This window comes from Salvelinus fontinalis, chromosome 39, assembly GCF_029448725.1.
Source record: "Salvelinus fontinalis isolate EN_2023a chromosome 39, ASM2944872v1, whole genome shotgun sequence".
NCBI classification, from domain to species: Eukaryota; Metazoa; Chordata; class Actinopteri; order Salmoniformes; family Salmonidae; genus Salvelinus; species Salvelinus fontinalis.
The window spans coordinates 25229154-25243795 of NC_074703.1; the positions used below are offsets into that span (position 1 = coordinate 25229154).

General features: G+C 45.2%; 1 protein-coding gene across 1 annotated transcript; it reads left to right on the plus strand.

Annotated features, from left to right (window-relative positions):
• Window positions 1–3714: 3714 nt before the first annotated feature.
• Window positions 3715–13962, plus strand: LOC129838335 (prosaposin receptor GPR37-like). Its single transcript, XM_055905265.1, has 2 exons — window positions 3715–5624; window positions 11458–13962. The coding sequence occupies exons 1-2, from the start codon at window positions 4512–4514 to the stop codon at window positions 12271–12273; spliced, it is 1929 nt and encodes a 642-aa protein (XP_055761240.1). The 5' UTR covers window positions 3715–4511; the 3' UTR covers window positions 12274–13962.
• The last annotated feature ends 680 nt before the right edge of the window (window positions 13963–14642 follow it).

Here is a 14642-nt window from a genome sequence, read left to right on the forward strand (position 1 = left end):
CATGATCAATGTCGAACCAGGGGCTGAATCTGTTTTTAATTCTCATTTTCTTTATGGGGTCGTGTTTGTTAACAATACCACTGAAAATATCAAAAAAGAAGGTCCAATTGTCTTCGACAGAGGGGATCAAGCTTATTCTATACCATTTTACAGAGGCCAGTTCATGAAGGAAGGCTTCATCATTTAGTTTTTTAGCAAGTGTCTATGACAAATCAGGACAGGTCGTTTCACTGAGCATCCATTAGGAACACAGGCTGTAAAACAGTGATCGCTAAGGTCATTACAGAAAACACCAGACTGATACCTATCAGGATTGTTTTTGAGGATAACATAGAGGAGAGTAGCCTTTTCTGGGTGTTTGGAGTCATACCTTGTGGGATTGGTAATAATCGGAGAAAGATTTAGGGAGTCCCAATTCTTTAGGACTTGGTCAAGTGGTTTAAGCATGACCCAGTTTACGTCACCAAGCAGGACACATTCAGACTTAGTGTAAGGAGCCAGGAGAGAGCTTAGGGCAGGTAGGCTACAGGCCGGTGCTGATGGAGGACGATAGCACCCAGCAACAGTCAACAAAGAGCTATTTGAAAGTTTAATGCTTAAAACCAGCTAATGAAATTGTTTGGGGACAGACTTGGTGGAGACAACCGAGCACTGAAGGTGATCCTTGGTAAAGATTGCCACTCCTCCACCTTTGGAAGATCTGTCTTGCCGAAAAACATTATAACCAGAAAGGTTAACATCAGTATTCAAAACACTCTTCCTTAACCAGGTCTCAGTAATGACCAACACATCTGGATTGGAGCTGTGAACCCACACTTTCAATTTACCCATTTTAGGTAATCAGCTTCTAGTGTTAACGTGCACATAACCCAAGCTTTTACGAGAGCAGCAATCAGTGAAGCAGAGATCAGAGCACAAGTCAGAATTGGGGCTAGCAACACTAGATGCGCCAGGGTGTACATGCACATTTCCAGATATCATCTACAGTAATACAATCAAGGCACGGCAGAGAACATGGAGAGCTCTGCAGTGCTGATTTTTTACATCTGAATGTGCATCAGATGGCAACAAAATCATATTGTACAGCAATTTCATCAGGTAAAATGGATACAAAGCCAGTGATAGGTGGTTAGAATAGGATGGGAGGCCAAAAGTCTGTGTAACCAGTAGAGTCAGAGTCCCGTGGGTGGGAACAAACATAGTCTGTCACACGGTTGGGTAAAGAAAGTTTGTAGTCAACAAAGTATGCAGGTGTCATGAGAAAAAATAACAATGCTTAAAATGAAAAAAAAAAATGAAAAAATGAACAAGAAAAAAATGTAATCAATATAGACCTGGGGCTAGCCGTTGTAAGTTCAGAGTCACTCTCCCCAACAGTGAGTGAGTGCTGGAGGCGAGCGAAGGGGTGTACGATGGGGGTACCAGACAGGGGGAGACAGGCCAGGGCAGACGGTGAACAGATCGCCAGGTGGAATCCAAGCAGCAGTTCAGCAGGCAACGGGAGGAGGCGTCACACCCACTTGGGAGAAGCTTTTATTTCTAGATGCAGATTTCTTGTAGAAAATGCCAGTGAATGATCTTTGAACAGCAGGAGGGGGCTTCAAAGGATGCTTCAAAGACTCCTGACACTTGTTGGGACCAAAGGCCCCGACACCCTTTACTTCACATCTTAGTGCTAATTGAATTTGTATCTGCTCTGTACTTGCAAGCCTGGGAGCCTTAACTCAGCATTCAGTCCCTATTAAGTAAAATATATCATTGTAATGAACTTTATTTTTATTGAATTTTTTTCTTCTTGGCTTTCAAAATAGCATCAGACCAAACACTACTCACTCAGTTCCAGGTTGGATAGTGTCCTCAGGTCTCTTCTGTTTGTTTGCTAGAGCACCCACCGTATAGCTTGGAAAAGAAAACCTTGGAAGCAGTAATCCCTACAGTTCATTTTGGTCAAAATGAGGTTGTAGGTTTGGAGTTTTGATCTGGAGCGAAGGCCGCGCTGTAGCATCCTGCATATGTAGCTGCCGAAAAATCCAAGTTTATCTAACTCCAAATCTATCTTTTTGTTAAAAGGATGGCCAGTTTTAACAGTTACAACATTCCCGTCTTCCCTCCTCCTGCAGGAAATGTGTCTGCAAGCCTGGACATGCTCCATCTTGTCCATATACTCAAAACAATTTGGTTCCATTTAATGTGTCAGCCCAGAGTCAGAACTCTTGTCAAACAAGTCTGTTCTCTAATTAAAAAAGACAGCTAGGGGATGTGCTAAAAAACTGTTACCAATATGAACACAGACAAAATAATTGAATGACTCTTCCTCATAGCATTATTTTTAAGGGATGATACATATCCTATTAGGCCTATGCATATGCATGGTATGGCAGTGCACACAAATCATGGTCTCCTATGAATTGTGTATACGTCCCAGCTAGCACATTTGGTTCCTTTGAAGTTGTGGGAACATATGTTTTTGGTTTCAAATTGGTTTCACATTTGGTTTCACCTGACTAGTAAAATGAGAAGTTCTTTAAACATTCTGAGAACAGACGTGAACATTTCGCCTGTTCTGGGAATGTTTATTTTTAGGTTGCAGGGAGGTTCTGAGAACGTTTTATTCTGGTTCCTTTAAAGTTTTCCTGAGAGGTTTTAAAAATGCTCTGAGAACGGAAATTGTCGGTCATTTGGAGGTTTTTGAATAACTTTCTTAAAACTTTCAGTGTATGTTTTAATAACACTGATAGCTTAGGTTAACTGTTTTGAATTCCAAGCACAGATAAGACACATAGAAATGTATGTACTTAGGCATTAATCATGCAAACACATTTGTTTTTTTATTGTTACTCACGGCATCAGTGAGATGTTAACTTATAAGCTTCTGTTGTCTATCCATGGAATTAGTCCACTGCGTCACCAAGATGGAGCTAGCATGCAATGTTTTTTAGGCATACAAAGCTGTTCATTTTGGTCTATTCAAACAGACCCCATTTCAAAGAAAGCACACACTCATTAAGATCAGGCATGGCCAATTAGTGGGCTTGGCCAACACACTTGGACACACTTAACAATATAGTTTTGTTGATGCTGAGAACGGAACGCATATGTTTTTAAATTACATTCTTGGAGCGTTCTCTGAACATAACTAAATTATTCTTGTGGTTTTTATGGAAAGTGTTCTTAACATTTGAGAATGGAATGTATGCTTTTTAAATAACATTCTTAGAACGTTCTCTGAACGTTACTAAAGTTTTCCTGTGTTTTTTATGGAATGTTTTCTTACAGATCTCGGGAACAATTTGAGAACATGACTTTAAATAAGACCATTTGAATATCTGTATGAAACGTTATGCTGAAGTACTGAAATTTAGACAGAAGAACGTTGTTTCTTGAGGTTCTTGGAACAATTTGAGAACATTCCAGTTGGAGAACGTTCCTAGAACAGTATCATGTTTGAACTTTTAGGAAACATTCTGTTAACGTTATGAAATACCAAGAAAATCTTATTTTTTTGTCAAGTTCCTTAAATGTACTGAGAATGTTCCAAAGCCAAGCAACTATTCGACACCATTCCCAGAAAGGTTGTATGCCAAACAACCATAGGACAACCACCCTCTCACCAAGCTCTAAGAAACATATGGTTGTCGAACTTTATGTGCTAGCTGGGATGTGTATACATACCCTGTAGGCTTCTGCAGATGTTTTGCACAATAACTGATATCGAACAAATAGACATCAGAATAGTTTCAACCCAAAATATTATGTTAAACCATGGATAAAGAGGTGGTGGTGTCAGTATACGCTGATATTGCTATGTGTAATTATGATGATAATATATTTATCGAGTGGGCGTCATCGGGCGTGGTTGGCTGCCAGCGGCGGTAGTCAGGAGGCAGGATCTGATCGATGCGGAGTGACAGATCAGGGTTAGCCGCCAGGGGAGTGCATTTTCCTCCACAGTCCTCCCCGAGACACCCAGCTCACCTCGGTGCTCCACGGAGCGGACAGAGAGAGCCAGCCAGAGCCGCGCCTATCTTCTCTCGCAGCTGTGTTACAAACACACAGCAGCAGCAGTCTGTGAGACTCTCAGCCCGACCCAACCACAGCCAGTGCAGCCTGTTCGGCTCACAAGGGAAAGTGCGGTGATCTGCTGTTTATGGAGATGAAATGCATGTGACCATGTTGTCGCTGTAATATGAGTTTGCTAGCGGCATGTGGTGCCATGAGGACCTTGCAGGGATATCTAGTTCGGTAAGGCATGGCGCTTTCTACTTGACAAAATACATCTCACATGAGGTGGCGGCTGGCGTGCACAGAACAACAGCACGGCGGAGACCAAACCCAGTGCGCAGAATTTAGATCTGAGCTAAAAGTTTGCAAACAGTATAAGATGTTTGGGATCTACATTGAGTGTTTACGTTTAGTGTATTTTTTGTCGTTATGGGTGTAGACTGAACGGGAGCTTATTCTCTTCACCGAGATAACGATGGCTTTCTGAGGAGGATATCTCTGTCTGCGCTATGATCTGGACCATGCGGACTCTGATGCTGAGGACGCTGTGCGTGTTGTTGGGGAATGCACATGTCTTATCTCTCAGAAATAATGGCGACATACGAACTACAGAAACGGCGGGGGGTTATTATGGGTTTAACGCCACAGCAACACACAGGACCGCTCACACAGCCATCAGAGAGCGTCCCCAAAACACAGTTTACAACAGCACTCGCTCCGGGGCACACGCTACAGGTACGTCCTACTCCAAACAGAATATTCAAACATGGATTGAAAAGATTCATTCTACTTCTGTGAGAAGGACGCGCGTAATTGCGGATGAAACCAAACATAGGCATGTGGGATTAAAACAACACCAATCCAACAGAACACTGACACTGGGGGATTACTCTGCGACCCCACACAGGGACCTGGTGCGCCGCCACAAGAGGAGAAAGTTGAATAGGGAGATTGGCGCAGCCGCTGCCATGGGGACGGCAGGTGGATACAATATCACTAAGCCCCCAGCAATGGACCAGCAGCGCGGGGGACAACTGGACAGCGACAGACGCAAGAGAGGCACAAAAGACGAGCAGAAGAAGGCGTTTAAGAGGGAGAGGGGGAGAAAAGTGTTGAACAAAAGCTCAATGGCTTTATCTCAGGCGCACAGCGCAGTGGGCGGGCTGGGCCCCCCTCTCTCTCCATGGGAACCAATACCCAAGCCCCTAGCTCTCACCTCTACCGACCTACCCCTCGACTTCTTCACCAGGAAAAACGAGATGTTTACTTACCGGGAGGAAAACCCGTGGGATGCCACTCCAATGACCCCTCCCAACACAGCAGATTTTGGAAGCGAAATCAAAAACCCATTTTACCCAGTGACAAGTGAAACATTTGGAGCTTACGCTATCACGGGCGTTGCTGCGGTCATTTTCCTGGCCGGGATAGCAGGGAACATAGCCATACTGTGCATCGTGTGTCAGAACTACTACATGAAGAGTATCTCCAACTCTCTCATAGCTAACCTGGCCATCTGGGATTTTGTAGTCGTCTTCTTTTGTCTGCCCCTCGTCATTTTCCATGAGTTGACTAAGTCCTGGCTACTGGGAGATTTCACCTGTAAAATCGTGCCATATTTGGAGGTATTCTATTATGTTCTATTTTATTATATTCTACTACAGATTGTCTTCTATATTGGTGGCTGATGGGGCATCTGCACATTTCTCTTTGCATAGGCACAAATTCAAGTAGTATTGCATTGTCTAGTACACATTTATAATACAGTATTGTCATATTCAGAACAAGTTGGGATAGAAAAGTCTATCACAGTGAACATGACACTAATCCATTTCACCCTAACAGGGGATTAGCCATCCTCGGCACAATAATCAACAAGATGAGTTCCCACCAAACTCAGATGTCACCTCATCTCATTATGACACCCAGTGTGACACTGCTACATACACCTGCTGGCTGCTGGATGGAAGTGGCATCCCTCCCTCCTCCCTCACCTCATGACACCCACACACTTAATCCTTCCCTCTCTCTCTCTCTCTCTCTCTCTCTCTCTCTCTCTCTCTCTCTCTCTCTCTCTCTCTCTCTCTCTCTCTCTCTCTCTCTCTCTCTCTCTCTCTCTCTCTCTCTCTCTCTCTCTCTCTCTCTCTCTTCCTCTCTCTCCCTCATGTTCTCTCTCTCTCTCTCTCTCTCTCTCTCTCTCTCTCTCTCTCTCTCTCTCTCTCTCTCTTCCTCTCTCTCCCTCATGTTCTCTCTCTCTCTCTCTCTCTCTCTCTCTCTCTCTCTCTCTCTCTCTCTCTCTCTCTCTCTCTCTCTCTCTCTCTCTCTTCCTCTCTCTCCCTCATGTTCTCTCTCTCTCTCTCTCTCTCTCTCCTCTCTCTCTCTCTCTCTCTCTCTCTCTCTCTCTCTCTCTGTCTCTCTGTCTCTCTGTCTCTCTCTCTCTCTCTCTCTCTCTCTCTCTCTCTCTCTCTCTCTCTCTCTGTGTGTGCAGTCATGCCTTTACTTTGTAACTTTGGGTTAAAACCCGTTTGTTATTCCCAAAACTCCTAATCTCATTGTACAGTGTAGTGTAGTGGTGAAACTGGTGAATGGTATTTGGTTTCTGCTGCAGAGAAACATAACTTCTAAGTAGAGCACTAGGTGTGCGGTGAGGAGCGCTTGAAGAAGGTGCCAGTAGACCGTGTGTGTGTGTGTGTGTGTGTGTGTGTGTGTGTGTGTGTGTGTGTGTGTGTGTGTGTGTGTGTGTGTGTGTGTGTGTGTGTGTGTGTGTGTGTGTGTGTGTGTGTGTGTGTGTGTGTGGTTGGTTTCCGTGCATGTGGGTGAGTGTGTGCAGGCACGTTTTTAAATTTTAAGCATGCATGCCCATGAGTCCCTGCGTGCGTCAGTGCACGCGTGTGTGTCGTCCGGCCATGTGTGTGTCCGTGCGTGTCCTCAGCCCAGTGCAGTGCTGAGTTGACCCACTGTGACTGTATGTGGATTAAGTGGGGAGTAAAGTCACTCCGCAGGCAGGATGTGGGAGAGAACACTCCACTGGGAGGAGAGGAAGGCTCGGGCTGCATTGCCCACTAACTCAGGACACACACACCCACACACAGATGTGTGTGCAGACACAATCAGACAGACTCACAGATGAAGACACACGTGCGCACGTACATGACCACACAGCTAACATGGTGACGATAATGCATTAGATACAGACAGCTAGGAGAGGAGGAGAGATGCTACAGTTTTCCACTGAGACATGAACAGTCCCTCTGACACTGATGGGAGGATCTCTCTGTGGTGTGTGTATGTCTGTGCGTGGCTTCTGTGGCCTGCTCATGTGGTGTGTGTGAGTGTGTGTATGTAATCAAGTCTCCAGTGATGTGCAGAGCTCTAACATGCTGACCACACTGCTCGCAAGCGCCAACAAGCGTCTGCGTTGCCAAGCGCCAAAATAGAAGTCAGTTCTATTTGTGCCGCTGAACGCGATGCAAGTCCTGCCTCCCCCATCTCCTCATTGGTTTATAGAAGCATATACCCACGTGCCATCTCCTCATTGGTTATACACACGTGGAGGATTGAAAGATGAACTGAGGTCACTCAGTCAGTTATGGTAATAGACCTTATTATGAAAGTTGGATGCCAATCGCCATATAAAGTCCAAATAAGAAAAAGCCGGGAAGAAGGAGAGATGACTAGAAACAATTCGGTTGACCGTTTTATGTGTATTAATTGTCGGAGCAGAGGACCTTGTGCATTTCAGCTAGCTAAATTGCCATAAATGTTAAAGGCTTTTTCGACCTTTCCCCAAGTTAATATAATTGGTTCAGAGTTTGTTTTGATATTTCAACCAGCGTGTCGTGGTCGCGTTTGGTGTGGGGGGCAGAAAATCAATTTGCGCACGATGGCGCACGCACGTGCGCGTCCGGTTTGGGAGTGGTGTTAGGAGAGAAGCTGAGTGGAAGAGGCCCTTGTGAGTCATGAGTGCTGTTATATGAATCACATCCCTGGCTAATGTCTGCAGCGTAGCCTATATCAACAGCCAGTAGTGAATAGTAAAGATATTGCTTCTGTAAGTTCAGTGTGAACAGTGAGGCTCAGATAGGCATAGAGGGGTTCTCTCCAGCAGCTTTGTCCGTTCTCAGACAGAGAGAGACTGGGAGGCTGAGGTGCTGCTGTCTGCGGGGAGATAAACTCATCCCAGTCTGCTGCAGGGAATAGGTGTTAAACTGGGAGCCATTCAGGTCAGAGGTGGAGGACTGCATTGTGCTGGTATTGGTGTTAATAGCTAGACATTCATCACCCTGACACACATGTATGTGGGTGCACACTTGCACAGGATCAATCACACACACATACACAGGCTCAATCTCTCTCACGTATGGACACACATGCACAGAATCTCAAACACACACTACATTTCACACACACCTAAGCACTCTCTCTCTCTTGCTCTCTCTCACACACACACACACACGCGCAGAAACTCTCTCTCACACACACACACACACGGTAGCAAGGCGTACTGAGATTCCAGATGAGTGGGATGGCCTGCCCTCCACTGATCGTTACCCACAGTGATCCTCTCTGCACATGCTCACTGTGGTTAGGGGAAGGACTCTCACACACACATACACACACTCCCACATACACACCACACACTCACACATACACACCACACACTCCCACATACACACCACACACTCCCACATACACACCACACACTCCCACATACACACCACACACTCCCACATACACACTTCATCCAACACACACACACACTCCGCCCAACAGCCGATTATCTGTCCCTCTTTTACTCATTACTCATGCTGTCTGACCGGCACATACATGGTAGTTCATTGGAATATGTGTTAATGATTCAGTGTATATAATTAGTATTTGTAAATAATGGATGATGGGTGATAATTATCCAATTCAGGCTATTTGTAGCTACAGGATGAGTAGATGCGTAGTTTGCTGAGAGATAGACCACATAGATAGATAACAACATCCCAACCCAGAGAGAATCAAACAAAATTATTATAGAAGCAGAAATGAAATATTGACTTATTTATAACTGTGTGAATCATGTGTATGCACAGCCAGTGTAGAATAGAGTAGAAAAGAACTGTAATGTCCACTTGGTAATAGACATTTACCATGAGCTTCATCTCAACAGTAACCTAGGATAACCGTATCACACCTAGAGCTAAAACAGTGAACATTAAATCGGTGTTACAGTTCAGAGGCTGCGTCATGGAGTCATAAGAGTGCTCGGGTCCATATTTAGCCCCATCTGCCAGCGTGTCTCTGTGATGATCCATTCCCTGACTGTACAGAGAGACTGATGATCCCCGTGGCAGAGTGGCAGCCAGGGCCTAGGCTTCTCCTGTTGGAGTTATGGTCTGGGGAAGAGGGTCAGACGCAGTCAGCCTGTAACAGACCTGAACTGTAATACCTTTTTTCTTCAGCTTATTCATGCGCTCAGTGTGTGTGCGTGTGTGTGTGTTTCTGTGTCTGTGTGTGTGTGTGTGTGTGTGTGTGTGTGTGTGTGTGTGTGTGTGTGTGTGTGTGTGTGTGTGTGTGTGTGTGTGTGTGTGTGTGTGTGTGTGTGTGTGTGTGTGTGTGTGTGTGTGTGTTTCTGTGTGTGTTTCTGTGTGTGTGTGTGTGTGTTTCTGTGTGTGTGTGTGTGTGCATTTGTGAGTATTGCACCATTTATTAATAGATAAGAGTCATTACCATGACAGCCGCTCAGGATCCAACATGGCTGCCCGCCGTGGGGCCACCAGTCACTCAGTCGCCATTAAACTCCAATTAATAACATGGGTTTTGAAGGCAACTGCTCAGAGGAGCTTAATCAGGGAATTCGTGGGCCATTATTATACCAGCAACAGGGGAAACTTCTCTATTACCTGCTGTACAAAATAAGTAACTGAGACAGACGATGGTGCTGTACAGACTGTGAGCATGGCCGCAGACATGACAGGGGTCAGGTCTGCCAAATTGGCCTGTTAATCATTATAAAGATGTCAGACTGTTGCAGGAATAATTAGGCGATAGGAATAATCACGCATACACACACACACAAACACGCACACACAGCTTTCAGTTAAGCAACGTTAGCTCCACACTAGCTCCAGCACCATGGCCATTGGCCCATGCCCATATCTTTGATCTACATACCTGTACAAAACTGGGCTTGTCCTATTCTGCCCCCTCTCTCTCTCCTGCTCTGTGAGATCTGATCAAAGAATCCACCCGGTCTGTGTGACAGTGTTTAGTTTGACTTGTCTCCAGCCCAGTGTTCAGGCTATGAAATATTCACCATGTTGGCACCTGTGTGAGTGTACAAAGCAGAGTAGGGCTCGAAGGCAGTAACCTGGCACACAGATGCGATGGTGCATGGTTGTCCAGGAAGCAGGAAGCCCTCTCTAGCTGTAATTAAAGCAACCAATCACACTGTATAACCAGCACAGGCTGAAGGTCATCATTAGTCACCATGGAAGAGGGATCTTGTTTTCAAGATATAAACCAAGTTTTTGGTTAAATCAATGTTTCACCAACTCGTTTTTTTTGCCAGTTTTACTGTTTTAATATTAACAGAAAAAAATAATGTTATGCTCTTTAAAGTCTACCGGAGCATACTGTACAATAGCATGCAGGTATTTTACTTTCCTTTCATACTTCTCTCTAATGGCTGACCCAGTGTTGTTCTCTTTTGGCTCTAATTCATTAGAACAGTAGCAGCTTTGGCAGAGATCCATAGTTCATGTGTGGTGCTCCTCTCTATCTCTATCTCTGCAGGATGTTACTGTTTAGAAGGCTGTAGCCTCTGTGGCCTCCCAGCGACATCTGGGAAACACTAGTCTAATTAACAGATAGGGAGAAGAAGAGAGGAAGCGAGAGGGAGTGGGGAGGGAGAACAAGAGAGAGAATGCATGAGAGAGGGTAGAGAGAGAAAGAGATGAGAGGAGGAGAGTGAGGTAACGAGAAGAGGGAGTGGGTGAGAGAGAGAAATCTCCACAGCTTTACTGTTTATGTAGTAAACTGCAGCAGCAGTAATCACAGAGCAGGACCATACAGACCAAAGCGTGTGGGTCTGGCTACAGTTAGTTTTCCCTGTAGTAACTTCAGTCAAAGTGATTCCAGATGGAGAGGGATACGTTCCAGGTTCCTTGCTGTGCCTCAGTCTTTCAGACTCGAACCAAGACATAGCAGAGACTTGGTTCTGAATGAATTGTTTTCCAAGCTTTGAAAGGCTTACAATTTGGCATATTTCTTCAGTTTAATGCGTTCTTTCAATTCAAGGATAGACTCAGTACAATCCTCTGTCAGATGTCTATGAATTGTGTTGTCATCTTTGTGAAAGTAAAATGAAAAAGGACTATTTGGTGTACACTGTCCGATGAGTCAACATTCTGATGAACCATTTGTCTTTGTGATAAACCATTAACCATTTCTCCCTGTATTTGTCCCCAGGTGGCATCTCTAGGTGTGACCACGTTCACCCTGTGCGCTCTGTGCATTGACCGGTTCCGCGCAGCCACCAATGTCCAGATGTATTACGAGATGATCGAGAACTGCACCTCCACCACAGCCAAGCTCGCCGTCATCTGGATCGGAGCTCTCCTATTGGCTCTCCCTGAGCTCCTGATCCGCCAGCTGGTCATCGAGAACCCCTCCCTCCCAGATGACCCCCCAACGGAGCGCTGCGTGGTGCGCATCTCAACATCGCTCCCAGATACACTCTACATCCTGGGTCTCACCTACGAGGGCGCGCGGCTCTGGTGGTGCTTCGGCTGTTACTTCTGCCTCCCTACGCTCTTCACCATCGGCTGTTCCCTCGTCACCGCCCGCAAGATCCGCCGTGCCGAGCAGGCCTGCGTCCGCGGCAACAAGAAGCAGATACGCCTAGAAAGTCAGATGAACTGTACCGTCGTGGCGCTCGCCATCGTCTACGGCGCCTGCGTGGTCCCAGAGAACATCTGTAACATCGTATCGGCATACATGGCGGCAGGCGTGCCGGAGCGGACCATGGCGGTCTTACACCTCTTGTCACAGCTGTTGTTGTTCTGTCGGGCGGCAGTAACGCCTGTGTTGCTCCTGTTATTATGTCGTCCACTAGGCAGGGCCTTCCTGGACTGTTGTTGTTGCTGCTGCTGTAACCATGCCCACTCCTCAGGCACGGCTAGTGATGATAATGAACATGAGTGTACCACAGAGCTGGAGCTGTCGCCCTTCAGCACCATACGCAGAGAGCTCAGCATTTACACTCCCGCAGGGTCCAACTGTTAAAACCACACAACTACTGTTAAAGGTCCACTGCAGTCAAAAACATGATTTTTCAGTGTTTTATATTCAGTGTATATTTCCACACTGGTTGATATAATACTGTGAAATTGTGAAAATTATGATAATGCCCCTTTAGTATATGATCCTTTTGAGAAGACCGCCTGAAATTCCATCCTGTTTTGGTGGGATGGAGTTTTGGCCTGCCTGGTGACATCACCAGGTGGTAAATTAGTTAGACCAATAAGAAAGAGAGTTACAAACGTCTCTGTCAAAAACAGCAAGATTTCAGTTCTCCCCTCCCTACTCAGACCATTAACCAGACAATCTGAGCTAAATTCTTGCTGGAGAAATTGTTATTTTCTAAGAAGCTGTTTTTCTTTTTTGACAAGTTACTTCATTATTACCCAAAAATGATATGACATTGAGATAAAAACAGCTGCATTGGAACTTTAAATGACTACACAGCTACTCACCTGCAGGACTCTACCAACATACTAGTACACAGAACTGTACAACGTCACACCTGCAGAGTCAAACTGCTAAGACTGCACACCTTTGCAACTATAGAACTATACAACATTTCACAAGCAGGATCAAACTGCTTGGATTACATACCTGTACACCAACAGTACAAAACCACAGCAGGCTACTACACAGTTAGCTACACGACTGACAAACTGGGTGCTAGGACCACGCAACTACTGTACAGCGTACTATTACACTATTACACTATTACACAACTACTGTATATAACTACACACTAGCAGGGGAAAAGTGCCAGGACTACACACTATACAACCGCAGGGAGCAAGTAACATCTAAACAGCCATACTGCCGAGACAACTGCACTACAACTCCAATACACATACTGTGCTTCAACCCAGTACACAAACCCAGTGGTCTGAACTGGGACCAGACATGAATGGACAAAGCCAGACACTCGAGACCAGACTACGCTGGACTGTGTTGAGCTGAAATGGACTCAGTGGACTAGGCGTGGCTGGGCGGGACTTGGCTGGGATGGAGTGGACTCCGAATAGTTGACTGGAGTGGACTGGGCTGGACCGGATATACTCACGTCATCCCTCACTCAAAATCTGCACTCACGATTCAGTTCACACACGCCTTACTCACACACTGGGCTGTACATACTGTATACCACACACTCTATCACTCTAGTGAAGGAAATATATCTAGAAAAGGAAAGAAGGAAGGATATGCAGAAGGAATATAAGGACATTACAAGCATATTGTAATTGTTTTCTTTTAATGCGCATTAATATTACTGTAATCGTCGTAGTTGATTTCTGCATACAACTCTGCACTGCCAAACACCTTTCCTTGCTTTCATACTCTGTCGTGCCCTTCTGTTAGTGTCAGAGTCAGGGCCACTGTCTCTGTGTCTTTTCGGACAGTAACGTATTCTAAATGGCCAAGTGTACAGTGTTGTGATTCAAACTCTTGATGAAGTCAGTGATTGTTGTAAACCGTTTAATTGAACTTTGTGAGTATCTTGTTCACTCTGTCTGTATTTGATACCAGAAGGTGTAAGCGCACACAGTCATCAGTCTAGTTTCTGGTTTCTAAATAGCTTTTTACATAGCCAACAAAAAATGTCCCTTTGATTAAAAAAATAACTTGATCTTGACTGCAGAATTGCAGCTCTGTAAAAATATATTTTTTTGAGTGGTGTATGACTTTCCTTGTATTCCTGACCAGAAAAGATGATTGTTTATTAGACTTCGAATTCACAATGTTTTCCCCATACACCCGGACAGAAAAACGCAACGTTGGGTGGGAAACGCCACAGACGCTTCCAAATTCATCACCTACAGATTACGCAGACAGAGCGGAACATACACCTCTGCATATCATTCCCGCATAACCTTCTTTACGGTCTTATACAACGATGACGATAGCAAAGAAGCGTCTGGCATGTACGCGAGTCTGTGTCAGTGGCGATAAGGAGAGATGAATGTTGTGTTTATCATCCCCATAACAGAATTATCTGTCATAAGACAACTAAGCAGAGCCAGCTCTTTTTCCACTCCTGGAGGAATCGGCTGTGTATATTGCTGCACTCCCACTGCTCTGAGGAGGTGGTATTTCCTTTCTCACACCGCCGCACATCCGCTCCTCTATTTGATGTGTCGCGGTGAAAGCGAGAGAGAGAGATAGATCAGCTATTTCTGTCTGTGTAAGAGAACAGCTCGGAAAGACAGGCAGGAACAGACCATACTAACATTCTACTGACAAGACACACGTATTCTAATTTCTACTGACAATCAATGCCTTCTGACGGTCCATCGAGACATGGTCATTAGGGGTAACGTTTGACTGACCATCAATCAACAATCCATTTCCTTTCCATT